Raw genomic sequence first — 18,944 nt, 5'->3', positions numbered from 1 at the left:
TGAGTGTATCTTCGTTTTATTACTCATGGTTTTGTTAAAGGCATTTTCATGAGTTTAAAAAAGCTGTGTAAAGGAGTATATACCATCTGATTCTACTAATACAGATTTGTAGGAAAGACAGTTTGACTCGACTGGGAAGAAAACAAAGACTTTTCAGTGCTGCTTGTGGAAATCATGGTTTTGCATTTGGCAGGTCCCCTAGATGGAGCAGTGTCCTCAGCCCGAGGGATCACTATATTCATGTTATGATGATGCTTATCTAGGGATATACATTTGTTAAGCTAATTGAACCTTGCACTTAAAGTATTTTCTCTTAGTTGTAAGTTACAGTAACATCTCAATAGATGACGTGAAGAATGTGCGATTAGTTCACTCCACTGTTTATAGACCGTAGTTTCGGACAGTTTTGGACAACACAGCTGTGAACCTTCTTTTACCTGCTTTGAATCCAAAGGCATGCTTATGTCGTCAGAATGACGTTGCTGAGTCATGGCACACACAGGGTACTGTTGGTTTCCTGTGCAGTTGTCCCGGCTTACACACTAGTAGACACAAGCACTCTGTTGTACTGGCTTACACACTAGCAGACACAAGCACTCTGTTGTACTGGCTTACACACTAGCAGACACAAGCACTCTGTTGTCCCGGCTTACACACTAGCAGCACAAGCATCCAGTAGCTCTGCTTTGTGTTAATCTGTTTTCAAATTTTGGTGGCTGTAGTTGGTGTGGGCAGTGGTTTGGGTCATAGATTTAATTTACATTTTCCACAAGACAAAAGTTGATTACACGTTCATTTTAATTGCATACTTGTAGGCATATTTGAGTATTCCAAATGGGGAGTTTGGTGCCCATTGACCTTGCCTTCAAATTCTTACTCTGATAAAGTTCTTACTTTAATGCAGTCTGAGTGAGTGATACTTTGTTTTTTAATACTTTGAATTCTCTCTGAGAATTTTGCTGTGTTCTTTGTCCATGAAGGTGCTGCACTGTGCATCTGAAGATGTGTTTTTGATTATTAGTCACAGCCAAAGCTGCTATTGGCCCATCACCATTATTTGGGCCTGTGGTTCAAGACCAACATGAGTGTTTTTCTTGAGATATTTATTTTTATTTCCATGGTTCTTAGTGTAAAGTCTATGCCTTTCCAGTTACTGTGTAGCAGAAACAGGCTCACTCATGGTGTCTGTCTCAGGTTGGTCCGTACTAAACTTTGCTCTGTCCTAGAGTTGGCTTATGGAAGCTATGTAATGCTTTCGAAACCAAGAATGATTTTATATTTTTACAGGTTTGTTTAAAAAGAAAAAAAGAGCACACCAGAGTAGGTACTTACAAAGCCCTAAATCCTCACTACTGGTTCTTTACAGACACTCATCATGTTGTTCTGTTCCACTGCTCATTTGCATTCCTTCTTGGTTTTTCACACAAGGTGTTTCTGTGTATCTCTGATTGTCCTGGAACCCACTGTGTAGACTGGGCTGGCCTCAGACTCCAGAGATTTGCCTGCCTCTGCCTCTTGAGTGCTGGGATTAAAGACTGACACCATGCCCAGCCCATCAGTCACTTTATTTGTCAAGCCAATACTGCTTTTGATTGCTGTGGTTTGACAAGTGGTTCTATCTGTAGTGTATTCTTCATTTGCTCAAGATGCCTTACATGGACTGAGGTATAACAGTGCTTTGTCACGAATCTAGCGTGTGTGAGGCTCCAGATTAAACCCACAAAAAGAAAAGGAAAAAAAAATCCTGACAATTTTTGTTCATTTTGCAGTATCATAAAAGCTTTAGAATTGGGTTTTTAGTTGCTAGAATTTTTGTTGTTTATGTATTACAAAATGTAAATGTTGAAAAATGCTTGCTTTCAGAAGGCAGAGGCAGAGACAGGTATCTCTGAATTAGTCTCTTGACTGTAAGGGATCCAGTATCTGCTCAGGACCCCCAGTACCACTTTCTCAGCACAAAGATTTATTGGCCCTGTATGGACTGAGCACAGGGAATAAGAGAGAAAGCAGGAGACAGACGACAGGGAGCAAGGGAGAAGGGGAAGAGGTATTTGTCCCAGAGGACAGAGGACTGCCTCTGGATAGAGAGAAGACAGGTGTGGCACATAGAAAAATGGTGGTTTATAAAGGTAAAAGGGGAACCCCCATGCTAGGATGAGATGTTTAATTTTAATTAGGCATGTTAACTAGGTGAGCCAAAGGGGGCTTTTGATTGCTGGACTTAATACTTTGTTAGCTGGACCTCAGCAGTGAGCCTCAGGAGGAGGAAATGGCCAGATAAGGGAATAGACCTTGGGGGCTAGCTTCAGGAATGTAATCTAGTGGTTTTTAGTAAGGAAAAGGGAACTAGGGAGAAGGGCAAGGCCTGCCAGAGCCATTTTGCCATGCTCGAGATGACTAGAGTTCCTTCTTGGATTACATAGTGAGTTCCAGGAAACCCAGGGATACACAGAGAAACCCTGTCTCAAAAAGCAAAGCATACAAACAGACAAAAACCCTAAAACAAAACAAAACAAAATAAAACAAACTCCTTGCCTTGCTGAATCTTATATAGTGTATGTCTCAGATGTGTGGTCTGCATCTGTTAGAATAACCCTTTGGTTTTTCTTGTTCATCTTTTGATGTAGTGAAATATTGATTGGATTTTTAGATGTCAAACCAACTCTAACCGAACCAAACTTGTTTGCACTTTTGTGCTCATCATCAGCCTGGTTCTTCTGTCGGAAGATTTCCACTTCTCAGCTCGGTGACGGTGTATTGTCATCCCAGGCAGACAGAGCAGCAGCAGCAGCTAAGCAGAGGGGATGGGTGACTCATGCAGAGAGTTAGCAGGGGAATGATCGTAGTGGATAAGTACTGAGGACTGGGAAAGGACAGTGATACGGATCTGGACCTAAGGGAAACCGTGAAGGAAAGATTTGTCAGTAAAAGCCTCACCCTTCAGTCTGGATTCAAGGAAGACTTCCTCAGCTAGGTCATAAAGCAGTGGAGGAGTTGAGGGAGCAGTCTTCTTCAAGAGCAGTGGGGACATACCGGCTTAACGGGGACATGGCAGTGGGCTGATGGCTGGTGAGCTGCTACCTGCAGAAGGTTCTCAGAGGGATGTCTGGCACAGTGCCTCCATGATGCCCATCGGCCTGCCTTGTTGGCCAGCCCTGAACACCTTGCTTCTCTTCCCAGCCTTTGGAGATCGGTAGGCTCCTTTACCTTGTCTGGCTTTCCCGTGGTTGTCGTTCAGTAGGAGTTGACTGTGAAGCCAGCTTTTACTTTACGTATTTAGAAACTTTTGCTTATGTATAGCTAATGAAAAAGTTAATTTTTGTTGTTGTTGTTGTTTAATCTCCTTTAAATTTATTTTTATTTGTATCATGTGTATGAGTGTTTTGCCTGCGTGTATGTTCTGTTTACCACTTTCAGTCCTGGTAGCCTCAGTGGCCAGAATAGGGCATTAGAACAGTGGTCTGCAACCTTCCTAATGCTGTGACCCTTTAATACAGTTTCTCATGCTGTGGTGACCCCAACCATAAAATTATTTTTGTTACCACTTCATTACTGTAACTTTGCTACTGTTATGAATTGTAATGTAAGTATTTGATAGGCAGGATATCTGATATGTGACCCCTGTGAAAGGGTCTTTAGATACTCAGAGGGGTCTAGATACACAGGTTGAGAATCACTGCCCTAGAACTAGAGTTACAGATGGCTGTGAGCTGCTATTTAGGTGCTGAGAATTGAACCTCTGTCCTCTAGGAGAACAGCCAGTGCTCTTAATCACCAAGTCATCTCTCCAGCCCCTTGTTTAATCTTTGTTATAAGAGTCTGTTCATTGAGTCATTCTTAAAAGTTTATTTTTTGAGATTAAGAATGCCATTTCTTCATGCTTTCTATTTGATAAGTAACATATGTCCATTGTTTTAGTAGTTAGGTTGGAAACACTCCTTATCTCCCTACGGCCTGCATATCATTGTTGTGGCAGGTTGGAGTTCAGGTTTCATTTAATGAAATGCCCTTGCTTTTTTGCCCCTACTTCTGCTTTGTGAGTTCTTCACTAATCTTGGAGATACAACTGTCCTCTTGCTTGGCTTCTGCTGTTGGTAGTGAGACATCATAATTTGGTTATTTCTTTGCTGAAGGTAAACACACACACACACACACACACACGCGCGCACGTGCACGGCCGTACCTTCCATGCTCAGCCATTTCCGGACAATGAATGTAGCTGAGGCCTCTGGTGTTGGGTGAGTGGAGCTCCTTGAGACTGTGGACAGTGTTTTCTCCTCACACCTCACCACTGTCTGTGTATTTCCCGGAGGGCTGCAATTCAATATTTTCATTTCTTAAAACATGACCAGACTTTCATCTTTTTGCTTGAAATAAAGAAGCTAATGGGAAAGTGGTAGGCAGTTTCAATTTTTGAAGGATTATTTTATAGGAAATGTTTCACAGCTAGTAAAAGATTGAAGATATGTTCATTAACAACACTGTGGAAAACCCTGCTCCCAGCAGCAGCCTGTTGATTGTTCATGTCTGTGGTAAGACAGGCAGACTTCTTGCCTCTTGATTTACTTTTGGCACCAGTACAAGTGTGATACTGGGAAATAAGAAGCAGAAATTGGTTATTAGTAACCAATAACCAAAGTACTATACCTAGTTGTTTAGTATGGACTTCTCCTCCTCCCTCCCTCTGTCCTCTCTCCTTCCCCCTTCCCTTCTCTCTCTCTTTGTAGAATCAAGATCTCTTTATGTCGACTTGACTGCTTTTGGACTCCTGGGCTCAAGTGATTCTCCTGTCTCAGCCTCCAAGTCAGGCGTTGACTACAGATCCACCCCATTTAGCTATCAGTATGTTTTTGAAACAATTCTATGAATTCTTCCCAGAGCAAAGCTTTTGAAGGATAGGAAATTGCTTACATGGCTGAGTTGTCAGTAGGAGCTTATGTGCACAGTGCCTGTTGTTGGGTACAGGGAAGGACACTGACACCTGTTGTAGTAACCATCATGGTTTGTTCCTAAGTGACTGTTCTGTCTCCCTTCTTATTCCCCACAGCCCCTGAAACTCAGGGTTAGTGGTACCTAGTGATTTAGGAAGCATATTTCAAATAACTAGGAACGTATATAAGAAAATAACAAAAATAGGATAATCTTGGATTTAAATAGAAATTTAGATACAGTCTGTAAAATAAACCGGTGGTTAAAAGTTTAAAGGAGAATCTTGATACTACTTAAAAACAATGAGTGGTAATCTATAATGAACAGAACTGAGCTGGATTAAAGCAGATGTCAGAAATCCACTTTTAAGGAGTAGACTTTAAGATGTGAAAAACATAATACATGAAGTTAACTTGGCAGTCAAGAAACTAGATGTGATTTCAAAATCTTTTTGAGAGTTCTAAACACTTTATTATGAAGTACTTTAATATGAAAGATAGCTTCAGAGAGAACTAACCAGAGGTCTTTGGCAGAGATAAGTAACTGTAAAAGAACTAAAGAGAGATTCACAGTAGAGTTTGAGCAGTCTCCAAAGCACGCTGTCTGCTCTGGCCTTCTCTTAGCAATGTTGCCCCAGGCAGCCCTATAATTAGGTGGTTTTAAGCTGGCTTTTCCTAGCTGCTGCATAACTCACAACCTGGGTCACAGACACCACCCTGCTGGATAGCCCGATCTCGGTTCTCATTACTTTCCAGCTAGCCTACATAGAAAGTATCTGACTCCTAAATTAATCAGAGTTTGTTGTGGGAATTACAGCCCCACTTTGATGTTTAGCAGATAACTTCTCATTTTTGGCATAAAAACAGACCAGAAATATTATAGCTAAGTGTGAGGACATTAAGAAATACATTTTTTTCTTGTTCATTCACTTAGCAAACATCTGTCCAGTCTGTACCATGAGCCAGACACTAAGCTGATTGCGTGGAAGGAAACGATGCGGCCTCTAACCTCACTTCCTTCAGAATGTTGACAAATGTCACCTGATGCAGTGCGCTTCCTCAACCGGTTAATGAAAACAGCCTGCCTGCCAGGGCCCCTTTGCTTCTCGATCTGCGTCATTGTCCACAGCGTGTCACCTCACACTAGCCATCTTCCCCTTCTCCAGCGAAGTGGAGGGCAAGGATTTTATTTTTTAAAACTTAAAATAGTTTCTGGTGTGCATTTATTAGAAACATACAGACCCACAAATTCACACACAAAACACTGGAAGATGGAAATATAATGTTTAAAGCACAGAAATAAAAGTATGTATGGTTGCTGCAGGGTTGTGGCAGAAGAAATCATTTTTCTGCCAGGGGAGGGCTCGGTTTGTAGGATGTTTGGTAGACTGTCGATGGGCACACAAAACACTGGGAAGGCAGCATCTCAGAAGACATCTCTGAGATGTTTGCGAGTAACCCTTGCCTAGACTTTGGAGAAGAATGGGTATGGGGGTGGGTTGTATGTTACTAGTTGTGGGTTACTGATGCATGGAGAGTCATGCTTAGATTTTCTAGGTTGAGAGATCGAATAGATGAAAACTCTGTTAACCAGAGAATGCTAGAAGAGAATCATATGCCTGTCCCCGGGTTGCTTTTCCCATGCTACTAGAGCGCCTACTCTAGAGGTTTTTGGGAGAGGAGTGGGATTTAGGAATATCAGCTAGTATGCTAGAGTAGATCCTGGCTTAGTGAAACCGTCCAGAGAACATGGAAACACAGGGGAAAGGCAGGACCAAGGAAGAAAATAATTAATATCTAATAATGGCCAGAGAAGGAAGAATCAGAAAGAATAAATACAAAAAAGTAGGACAGCCAGATTTTGTGCTTTGTTAATTAAGAGGTGGTAATTGTGAAGTATCAGTGAAAAACTTTTCATTTGGTAGCAGGGATCCATTAGGACAGGGTCCATAAAGATACTTTTTGACATGTAGCAAATTATTGAAGTTACAGAGCTCAGCAGAGTTTGCAGAGGGATGAGGAAAGCAGGTAGGTATTCATGAGTGGGAACATTCCAGCATCAGTGCACGCCCAGGGACAGCAGCGTTATGGAGGAGTATGTCTGCCTGTCCTGGGGATGCTTGTTTATCCAGGAAACCCTGCAACACAAGTGACTGAAGATCAGTGAGTGTGCTCAGCCCCTGTGAAGTGTGCAGTAGGCAGAGACACCAGCACTAGTCAGCTGCATGGAGGGGAGGGAGGGGGCGGGACTTCAGGGCTATAGCATAGAGTATGCACTTGAGATGCCTGTAGAAGGCTGTGAGGACTAAATCCTTACTTGAAACAGGACATGGGGGAGGGGAGAGGGCATGGAACCAAACTTCAAAATGAAAACTGGGCATTAAAACAAAACAAAACAAAGCAAAAGAGGCTAGAGCAGCAGAAGTGCAGGGATATGGGACAGATCCAGTGTGACCTCAGCTGAGGAGAGCAGCTTAAAGTTACCAGAAGTTTGGAAGAGTCACCTTGAGGGAGCAGGAGTTGAAATCCAGCAGGAGCCTTTCCTGAGCATTGTCAGGAGCTTGCTTAACTAGAGAGCAATTCACTGTGTCGCTTCGTTTCATTCAGCTAAACTAACAGGCTGAGAGCTGAGGATGGAGCTGGCCTGTGCTTGCCATTTTCTGTAGTTAGATGGGCAACTTGTGTGCTGGGAAAGGCCTTGGGGAAAGGAGCTTGAAGCCGCTGGTAAGTTTTGTTGACGTGTGGGTACATAGGCGATCTTAGGAATATTTCTGAGGGAGGCTGGCAGTCTTGAAGGGGAGAGCACACAAAGGACGGCCTTGACAAGCCTATTGGTCAAGGGGTTGGACAGTGTATAAATTCAGAGATGCTTATGATTAACAAACTTGTCTGGGTTGTCAGAGAAATTACAACCTCGCAAAGCAAGAACAAGGCTCTGACTCTAGACACATACATCATTTATGAAACGCCCCTTACTGAACTTCAAGTGCTCTGAAAGGCAGTCTGAACTTCATTCAGAGAGAACTAGGGGGAAGTATTTGTTGGATAAAGTGCTCCCAGTGTGTCTGCCTAGCTATAGCTCTGAAAGTGATTCATGCCTGCCACCTAGTGGTAGTATGCACACACTGCTCTTCTGTTGTCTGCCTTTTCTTCTTGAGACAAACCTTAGAAGTAGACAGCAGGTACTTACTGAGCATCTGTTACGTGCCAGGTACCATTCTGTGCGCTTGAGATTTCCATGCAGCTGAGATTTCCACAGGATTTTAATATATAACTGAGGAGGTCCACTGTAAATGTATGGGATTTGAGTATATAGCCAAGAAGATCGACTATAAACACACAGAATTTTAATTTGTAAATGAGTAGATCCACTGTAAACTCACAGGATTTAAATATATAACCAAGCACATCCACAGGAATGGTTATCTTGTTATCAGCTTAACATGAGTCTGTCTTGTGATTTCCACATGTGAGACGTTTCTGAATTTGTCTTACGGCTTTTGGCCACCGGTTTGTGCTCAGCTTCTATGTGGGACTCCATTGTGCAGAGTACTCCATACCATGGAGACCCAGTGGAGCATTTTGCTTTTGCCTGCAAGTTAATATTAAAGTTCTTAATCTTTGAGCTCTGCCTGCCAGAGTATTTACAGTATTTATGAACGACCTGACATCTGAGATTTAACTTTAAAAGCTCTATATAGGTGCGAGCGGGCTTAAACGAAACGTGATTTTCATGGTTCTTTATTCTCCCGGGGCTTCGTGCTGTTAGTTTCTCTAGTTCTGAGTGTATGAAACATTCCCATGGCAAAAAAGGTTTTTAAAAGTTAAATGCATTTGATTTGAAAAGGTTTAACATGAGTAATTTCAAACATGTTCTACTTTTTATGTTTTTAAACTGATTTATTTTACTCCATTGCTTGAAGGTCAGGTTGCATAAAGAGAGTATATGTGTTTGTTTATAGTATACGTAATTGTGATTGAAGTATGACAGGTCTCATCTAGATTCCGTTCAGAGATTATTATAATTTGGGATTAGGAACTCCTAAAGCTGTCAGAGCTGCAAATTGGGAGGTAAAACTTGAATGTAGCAGCTAGCATTCTGAAATGAGTACACTGTCTTAGTTAGGGTTGTACTGCTGTGAACAGATGTCATGACTCAGGTAAGTCTTACAAAGGACAGCCTTTAATTGAGGTTGGCTTACAGGTTCTGAGGTTCAGTCCATTATCATCATGTGTGAAGTATGACAGCATCCAGGCAGGGATGATGCAGGAGGAGCTGAGAGTTCTACATCTTGTCTAGAAGGCAAAGAGAAGAAGACTGGCTCCCATGTGGCTAAAAGGAGGGTCTCTGAGCCCACCCCCACATTGACACACACTTCCTCCAACAAGACCATACCTGCTAATAGTGCCACTCCCTGGGCCAGGCATATTCAAACCACTTGTGTAGACTGCAGAGAACAGCTTGATTTGATAATTTACCTCCACCCTCTCTGTTGTTTTTGCCCAGACCACAAAAGAAGAAAAGGAAAAAAGAGGCTAACAATCAGCTGTTGTATTTTAGTTTTTGATTACATAATATATGCTTTTTGTTTGGTTGGTTTTGATTTTGGTTTTGTTTTCTGGACAAGGTTTCTCTGTGCAACCCCGGCTGTCCTGGAACTAACTGTGTAGACCAGGCTTGCCTCAGACTTCACAGAGATCCACCTGCCTCTGCCTCAGCCTCAGAGTGCTGGGATTAAAGGCTTGCTCTACCACCACCCTGCTACACAAATATTTTTGACAGTAGGTAGTATGTTCCTCTTGGTGTCCTAAAATAACTTTTATAGCTGAATGTGGTAATGCATACCTGTAACCCCAGCTCTTGAGAGTCTGAGACAGGAGCCAGCCTGTGGGTGCATTCCTGGGCAACCTGAGCTACACCGTAGAGCCAGTGTCACAGTAAACATGAAGCACAGGGCTTCGTCCCCCGACTTCATTGCCTTTGGCTGGATGACAGGCAAGGGGGTGCTAGAATTTGTGGGGGGAAAATTTTTTTTTTTTTTGAGGAAGCTTTGTTCTTTTCTATAATGGTTGTTGTGTTGGTTATTTTTACATCAACTTGACATACACTAGAGTCATTTGTGAAGAAGGACTTGCCCTCCTTTTTCGGTCAATGCATAAGACTACTTATTGACCAATAATCTGCTGTGATCTATCGTTTTCGGTTTTTATATGTAATAATAACAGTTATTCATTATTTGCATTGATCTTAGTTTTGGGAAAAAAAAAAAAAAACAAGTAAAGAAATTGACATTTCAGTAGGATGAATTTCCAGTCTCCACTGTTTCCCTGGAAGAACAACCAGTGATCTCTTCCAAATTCCCAGTCTTAAATGTTCCTTATAGTTAAAAGCTATGTGAAGAAAATGAGTATATAAAAGGAATTTAGATTTTTTTTTACAAACTAAACCTTACAAATATTATTTTTATTTTTTAATTTGTGTTTTGAGATTATAATATAATTACATAATTTCCCCCTTACCTTTCTTTTCTTCAGCCTCTCATATGTACCCATGTCCCTTCCTCCTCAGATTCATGGTTTCTTTTTTTTTTTTTTTGGCAGAAGAAATTATTGTTTTGAGGTTTTGTATGTGTGTGCGAGGGGGTGGGGGGGGGATGAGAATCTGAATATGAATGAGAGAATGAGTGCATTTCTTCCAAAATCTATGAATGCAACCTGCTCGGTCTGTTCTGTGTTACTTGTATGTGTATGATTTCAAGCCTGATCATTTGGCACTGGAGCCAATTGGACACGTGTTCATTGAGGAAGACTGGTTCACCTACTTGCAGTATTCCTTAGTTGTCTGTAATTCTTTGTGATTGAGGACTCACAAGTCGCCCTCCCCACCCCCACCCCCGATTCCATGTTAGTGTGTCTGTTGGTGTTGTCCTTGTTCAGCTCATGGTCAGGCATTCATATTAGTGAGGCTTCACAGGTGCAGCGTCTCTGACGATCTCACGGCAAACATGCTGTTCTCTGGCTCTTACAGTCAGTCTGCCTTTCTTGGGCGCTGATCCCTGAACCTTCTGTGTAGGAGTTGTTTGCAGATGTATCACTGGGCCTGAGCCTCGCAGCTCTGCATTTTCATCAGCTGTACTTTTCTGTAATGATCTCCATCTGTTGTGAAGAAGTTTTCCGTGATGAAGGGTGAAGACTACTTTTTCTCTGGGTAAAGGGAAAATATTTAAAATGTAGTTAAGAGTTATGCCTACTCAGTAAAGTGGCAGTTACAGCTTCTCTTCCAAAATCCATAACTTTACTAGTTAGATTTCAGTACCAGGCATGATCTGTCTTGTTGAGCTGGCCTTAAGTCCAGAGGGAGAGCTGTTGGTTACTGCCGAGGTATGCATACCACCATTATACCCTTAGGGTTATTGTGTCATGCTGGTTGTTCTGGGCCACAGGCATGCATAGCAGGGGAGAACTATTGCTTCCTTCACCCACTTGGAAGCCTATGTGACACCTTTTGGTATCACGAGTGCTAGTCCTTAGGGAGAAGATGTTCAAGTCAGGTCCAGCTTAGATCTTCAGGGTCCTGTGTCTGAAGTGCACAGTGTCTTAGCAATAGGGTCTTAACCTTCCACTTCTTGGAGGCAACCAGCAGCAATGACAATAGCCTATACTATTTTGGGACTCTTTTTGGACAACCTTGACCAACAGTTCAAAGGAGGGTTTCTCATACCTGGTGTTAGGGTTTTTGTTAAATAGTTTATGGCTCTTGAGGAGAGCATTATCAGCCCAGATGGGATAATTTCATGTAAACTCTATGTGTATAATTTAGGTAGATAATAGTATGATTTGTTGTGATGTTTTCTTACCTGCTTCCCTCCTGTATTCATCTCACACATGCTTTCCTTAATTAACATCTCTCCCTTATTTTCCCTGTGTCCCTCTTCAGGTCAATTATATCTTGTTGGACAAGGGAATGCTAATTGATTAATTGAATTAAATTCCTCCATAACATCAATTCTGCACTTTCTTGATTAATAATTGACGTGGGAGATCCTAAACTGCTGTGGATGGAGACAGCCTTAGTCAGGTGGTCCCAAGTCGTTTAAGAAAGCAGCTGAGGAAGCCATAGTGAGCATGCCAGCCAGTAGCACCCCTTTATGGCCCCTGCTCCAGTTCCTGGATCCCGGTTCTTGCCTTGAGTTCCTGCCCTGGCTTTCCTCAGTGATAAGTATGACCTCATAGCAGACGTGTGACTGAGAACTGTGAGCTGAATTCCCCCTCCCCAGCAGCTCTTGGCCATGCTGTTTTATCATGGCAGTAGAAACTCTGAGACAGCTGTGTCACTTTCCACTGTCCCTATGGGACAGGGCTCCCTTCCTGGGCCTTGCCGTCACTTGTCACTTCTTCATGGCAGCCACCGTTCCTGGGATGAGGTCCCGGCTCACCGTGTTTTTCATTTACGTTTCTCTGCTATTTAGCAATGTGGAGCATAGTTTTCACCATGTTGACACTGCATGTCTGCTTAAAGGTATTTTATTTACATCTGCTGCCCATTTTTAATTGGGTTGATCTTTTTTTGCTATTGAGTTTTTGTAGTTCCTTAGTAATACTTTATCAATTTTTTTTCAGACGTGTAATTTGCTGTATTTTCTCTTGTTCTGTGGGATATGTTTTGGCTGTGATGGTCATTTCCTATTTCTATGCAGAATCACTTTAGGAGTTTTTTTCCTTTTTGCTGTGTTTCTGGGGCAATGCAAGCATAAGTGTACTAGTATACGTGTATTTGTATAAACGAGACCAGGGTGTTTTTTTTTTTTTTTTCTTCTATTTGTCCATAGGTACACTTACTTTGTTCTAGAACTGTAGGATTTTCTGGCTGAAGTGATAAGTTGTTCTATAGCTCTTTCAGGGTCTGTTTCATAACTGGCATAGGTCAAAAGTTGTTTCTTTATAATCTGTTGGCTGTGTTTACTTTATACTTAAAATTTTCAGTTACAGACACTATGACCAAGGCAAGTCTTATAAAAGGCAACATTTAATTGGGGCTGGCTTACAGGTTCAGAGGTTCAGTCCATTATCATCAAGGCAGGAATGTGGCAGCATCCAGGCAGGCATGGTGCAGGCAGAGTTGCAGACAGCTTAGAGTGTCATCCTCTCACTTTCCAGCTTAGAGTTTTGAGGTAGACACCACATTGAACCTGGAGCTCATGGTTACAACTAGGCTGGCCAGCTGCTGAGACCTACCTGTCTGGGGCTGGTTATAAGTGTGCTGCATGCTTGCCTTTTTACATGGTGCTAGAGATCCAAACTCGGGTCCTCATCACAACAAAGAGCACTTTACCCACTGAGCAAGCTCTTCAACATATGTACATACATACATACGTACATGCATACATACACATATACATACGTGTGTGTGCATACATACGTGCATACGCACATACATACATACATGCATATATACATTCGAGACAGGCTTTGCTGTGTAGCTAGGCTGGCCTCAAACTCAAGATTCTAATATCTCCACCTCCAGAGTGTTTAAATTATGGGTGTGTACTACCATCCCTGACTTTATACACATTTGAAATTTGATACATTTGAGCTCAAGTTCAAACAATTTCAGACTCTCTTTGTCTGACTGTCTGTCTGTATCTGTCTCTTTCTCTTTTCCCTCCCCCTTCTTCGATGTTTGTGTGTAATGTTAAAATTAATGAGCCAAATATTTAACTCAATATAAAATAAGAGTATAGAAATTGAAGAAAAGTAAACTTCCTCCTGAGACTTACGTGATGTTGAAGTGCAGTTTTCTTTTTAAAAGAATTAGATTAGAGCCTAACAGAATGTAGGAGCGAGTCCATCAAGGCAAATAAAAAGAACCCAAAGACCATTCTCAGCATCCAGGACACTCTGCTGGTTCCACTGGGCTTTTCTACCCTCTCTTCCACATGGGTTCAGGCACCACGTGATGCAGACTTGTCAGTAGCAAGGTGACTGGCTTTATAGGAGAAGCCATTGCGGGAGCCATTTACTTGGTAGACGTTGAGGTTGTTTTGGATATCTTCTTTGTGTAGTGCATTTTTCTCCCAGGATTCTTAGATGTCATCACGTTGCTACTCAGCAAACTTTTTATTCTTTTGTAGAATGTATCAATAGTCATTTGCATTTGATACATATTTGCAGCAAGTTCCTGTACTGACTTATTTTAGTGTTTTATTATTTTATCAATATGGATATTTGCCAGTGTGTATGTCTGTGTACTACATCTCTACCTAGTACCTAAGGAGACTAGAAGAATGTGCTGGAGCCTCTGGAACTCGAGTTACAGATGGTAATGAGCCACCCTGTGGATACTGAGAATTGAACCTGGGTCCTCTGGGAGAGCAGTCAGTGCTCTTAACTGCTGAGCCGTCTCTCTAGCTGCTATTTTATATTTTTAAATGATACAGACGAGAGGTCATTTAAGAAAACAAATGTCTTGTATTCTATACAGCTTCCTGTGAAAGCAATGTCTTAATAAAACAAAATATTAAATCCTTAGATCTTTAGCCAGAAACATAAGGGGTTTTCCTTTAATGCTGTTACAAATATTGGGTTGGCCACACAGGAATCTAGCCTGATTAGAATTCAGTGTTTGCATGTTGAATGACTTAAAATTGATATATACTTTTTCCCCTTATAATTGCAGTTATGTATCTCATAAAATGGCAGTATATTATAAAAGGATGTCCCTAAGTGATTTTTGTCATTGAGTTAGTGTAGTGTGTATTTACACAGTCATAGATGGGGATATAAATCAATGGCCAAGGTCTCTCCTAAAATGCAAGTCCTAGGTCCCCATCCCAGCAGTACCAGGAAAAACAAAGCTAAAAATATGGATAGATACTGTGACCTTTACATGCCTAGTGCTGTATGGGAATAGCCACTATTTTATATGGTTTGTCACTGACAAAATATTGTTATGTGGCTCATGACTGTAATTATAAGTTGGCTTTTATCAGTAAAGCTTGACAAATGGAGTAATGTCAGTTACTGAGAGTCCAGCATTTGAATTCATACCTGGCCACAAATCTCTACTCTCTCTCTCTGCCGATGGCTCTTTCCCATTTTTGCTCAGTCACATATGACAATATTCAAATCACAGTGCCTCATTCCAAAGCTTGTAAGAGTTAAACTAAGCAATTAATCAATTCAGTAATTCTATATTAGATGACAGCTCTTTGCCGGCCATTGTTCTGGGAATGTGGCTATCAGGAAAAAGAATAAATTTCTTGCCTGTTAGCTTCACGGGAGACACATACAGCAAATAAATAAGCAGATAAGAACACAGTTTTGTAGTAATAGTTTCTATGGATACAAGTGAGAACAAAATTTTAAGTGAGAAAGGAACTTGAGCCCGTGTCTACTGAGGTCTGAAACATAAAAAGTTGCTTCTATACCACGGTGGCTCTGGTAGCCAACTGATTAACTACAGCTTTGGAGGGCTCTTTTCAGATAACTGAGCTGGGGAAAAACAGGAGTGGCTGGTTGAGGGTTTGTTACTGAGAAACGCCTTTTGAGCCTCCTTTGTACACATGATAGAATTCAGTTTCATGCAGCAGTCATGGAAGATCCTCATATGTGCACTGTTTTCTCTCCAGCATTGCTGTTTAACAAGTAGCATTAGAAATGTCGTGGGGACAGTGAGAATGCAGTCAACTTGTGTTCTCACTGCAGAGAATGCAACAAATAGTGCATGTTTGGGCACTAACCTCAGTCTGGAGCCAGTCCACAGATTCAGAGTTCTAACACAGTCCCAAGTGATACTGATGCCACTGGTCTGGACCTTGAGACGTACGTGGGGGGGGGGGGGGTGGTCGATTGTTTTTGTTTTTTCTTTTTGCATGGTGGTTATTACTCAGCTGGCCCGCTCTCTCTTCTCTGAATCCATCTCATGGAACATGTTATTCTCAAATTCTATGAGCATTAGGATCATACCGGAAACTTGTTAACAAATCAGACTTCTGTTTTGACTCCAGAACACTCATTTTTCATAAGCACTGTGGGTCTCCATACAGGTGCATCTGTAGACCACAACTTGTGCAGTACTGACTGTATCCAGGTTGATTGTATTCTCATTTCATACTCCTCTTTAGCTGATTTTTATAGTCTTGTCATTTATTTCTTTCTTCCCATCAGCTTTTAGAAGAAAGGAATGACTTCAACATTTAGCGCAATTCAGTATTACAAAGCAGTGATCTGGAGTTGCTGTGTAACAGGTTTTAGCATTTGCTAGTTAATCCCTTCAAGACATCAGTCATCTTGTGCTCTAGTGCTCATTGTATGTCTTAGCTGTGGGAATTGGGAGCTATAAGATATGTCTGCCTTAGATGTTTACGTGTCTTCACCAGTCAAAGATAGTTTATATATCTAGGTTGGGTATTGGGTTACACTTCTGATTGAGCATTACCAAAATTATAAAGCCTTTGATTAACATTTTTTAAAAAAATGTATAAAAGCAAAGAGGAAAAGGGGGCATGGGATAGGGGTTTTCTAGAAAGGGGAAATGGGGAAAGGGGATGGCATCTGAAATGTAAATAAAATATAAATAAATAAATAAATAAATAAATGTCTCTCAGACTTATTGCAGTACACACCTTTATTCTAATATCTCAGCTAGGGATTCTCTTGATAATTAAACACCATGACCAAAGGGGGGGGGGGAGGGAAAAAAAAAAGATATGTCTGCCTTATAATGTAGTCATTAAAATACAGACTATGCTCAGTAAATGGAATAGTCAGTGTTGTTGCCATTTTGTTACGGAAGAAGCAAGCAAATGCTTAGTTAATAAAAATCCCAAAGTTTCATGTTAGCATCTGGATTCGGGATGTGTTTACTCCTTGGGGGGGGAGGGGGGAATCTCTGTTCTCATTTTAATTGCCATTTTATATGTGGAGGTTTGAATAAGATACTATAAAGTTAAAGATATGCCTTGGGCTTTTTCTTTCTTTCTTTCTTTCCTAGGAAAGCAAAGAAACCGGTTGGAGCCAATGGATACCATTTTTGTTAAACAAGTGAAAGAAGGAGGGCCGGCCTTCGAGGCTGGCTTATGCACAGGTACTGGGTGTCTTCGGTGTCTACTCAGTTTCTGTATTTTTTCCTTTCCTCTCCTTCTATGTGCCCTTTCTCTGACTCTTCACATCTATTGTAACTGTTTCTGAGATACCTTCTGTCTTTCTGGAAACTCAGTGGTTATAGCTGAACAGACATAACAATGTAACTTGATAAAGTGTAACACTTTAGTTAACACACAGACTTGCAGTCTCTCTTTAGGAAAAAAAAAACTACCCTTTAAAGTTGAAGTTTAACAAACTGATAAAAGATATTTCTGATAAAGTAAAATGGAGATGGTTTTGGATCCTCACGTCTGGAAGTGCCCGGTCAGGCAGGTAGTACATAGAACGGCTGAGGTTTCTGGGGTGCTCTATTGAGGTAGATTTAATACATGGTTGATATAAAATCCTGTTAATTTGATTTGTGATTTTAATAAAATTAACTTAGATCAAAGATTGGCAAATATTTTTCTCATTTTTATGCATAAAACAATTTGAAATAGGAGTTGACAAAACTTCCTTTAGTCCACATTGAGTACAGTGTATTTTCAGCTACAGATAAGTAGTGAGTACCACTACTAAGATTTACCAGGATACAGTATAATTATCTTTCTCATTGTACTTAGAGTAACCCTTACTTTAATATCATTCATGTGGACAGTGTGTGTGGAATTCTATTAGAATGCATTTCCTATCACATTCCAGGTGTCACAGTTTGAGAAAATAAGTTGGAGCTGATATGATAAGCGCAGAAGAAGAATGTCATTTCTGGTTGTCCTGTCTCCCGTCCTTTGTGCTTTTGTGGTTTTTCTATTCCTCTCAGTGTTTCTGAGTAAGCCAGTCGTTTCCTCCACTAACATGAAGAGTAAATTAGTAGATAGAAAGGGTTTTTTTTTTTCCCTTTAAAAATTTTTTTTTTAATATTTAAGTTTTGTAGTACACTCATCAATTAACCAGATATGTAGAGTGGAAGACCTTGTTAAAAAAAAATCTGTAGATAAAAATCTGCTGATACTGATAAAATGTATATAGTCAAAATTAGAAGGCTAGTGAGTAGTTTTTAGCCAGTGGAGGAGTCAGTGCTAGTTCTGTGAATCTTTCTAGTTGATAGAAAGCGCTCACCCAGGGCGTTACCACTGCAGCTAAAGGTCATCGGTGTCTAGAACTCTTAGAAGGTTGCTATACTTCGTGAGAAGTTGGATGTATTAAAAGGAATATTTATTTTTGTAACAGGTACATCAAAACTTATGCAAGTATATTTTTAAAAATAAGGGCTTATTGGGTCTGGGGGTGGGGCTCAGGAGCAAGTGGATTGATCCCAGCACCATGGAAGCAGAGTAAAATGGAGGGAACAGAGTGAGTTCTTTCAGGAGTTCCTAATGTGTGTGTGTTCTCGTTCTCTCTCTCTCTCTCTCTCTCTCTCTCTCTCTCTCTCTCTCTCTCTCTCCTTTGAAGGTGACAGAATTATAAAAGTCAATGGAGAAAGTGTCATAGGAAAGACCTATTCCCAAGTAATTGCTCTCATTCAGAACAGGTAAGATTCTTGAAATCTAATTAATTTGGGCTAAAACCCTAAAGAATGGGTAAATTTCATACAGTGCTGTGCTCATAGGACTATGGTGACATAGAATCCCCAAACACTGCAAGTTATATGTGGAATTTCCAAATGTTAGCCCACTGATTGCTGAGTAGATTTGCAAGTTTGTAATGTTCACAATGTAAAATCCTATGGGGTTTGAGAGTACTCATTATAGATTTAAAATGTGAGTTTTCCACTTTGATTTAAAGTGGTCGGTATATAATTTGTTTAAATATAGAAATAAATGCACACTTGGTTTTCTAAAACAAGTCTTACTGAGATATGTATTTTTACTGAATTTTACTGAGCCGCCTTATTGAATAAAATCACTAGCTTATATTCCTTCATTTGTCTTA

The 18,944-nt window shown here is 40.8% G+C and overlaps 1 protein-coding gene across 5 annotated transcripts in view; it reads left to right on the top strand.

Annotated features, from left to right (window-relative positions):
- Arhgap21 (Rho GTPase activating protein 21) overlaps positions 1-18,944 on the top strand; it is a 122,328-nt gene that overhangs the window by 61,114 nt on the left and 42,270 nt on the right. For all 5 annotated transcript variants that reach the window (XM_034509890.2, XM_076939594.1, XM_076939596.1 and 2 more), the window contains 2 exons: positions 16,921-17,013; positions 18,465-18,543. In XM_034509890.2, coding sequence (XP_034365781.1) covers positions 16,921-17,013; positions 18,465-18,543 — 172 coding nt within the window. The remainder of the gene's footprint in view (positions 1-16,920; positions 17,014-18,464; positions 18,544-18,944) is intronic.

Source organism: Arvicanthis niloticus, chromosome 8, assembly GCF_011762505.2.
Source record: "Arvicanthis niloticus isolate mArvNil1 chromosome 8, mArvNil1.pat.X, whole genome shotgun sequence".
Taxonomy (NCBI): Eukaryota; Metazoa; Chordata; class Mammalia; order Rodentia; family Muridae; genus Arvicanthis; species Arvicanthis niloticus.
Note: the sequence above shows the minus strand (reverse complement) of the source record. Positions and strands in the feature narration are given on the sequence as shown.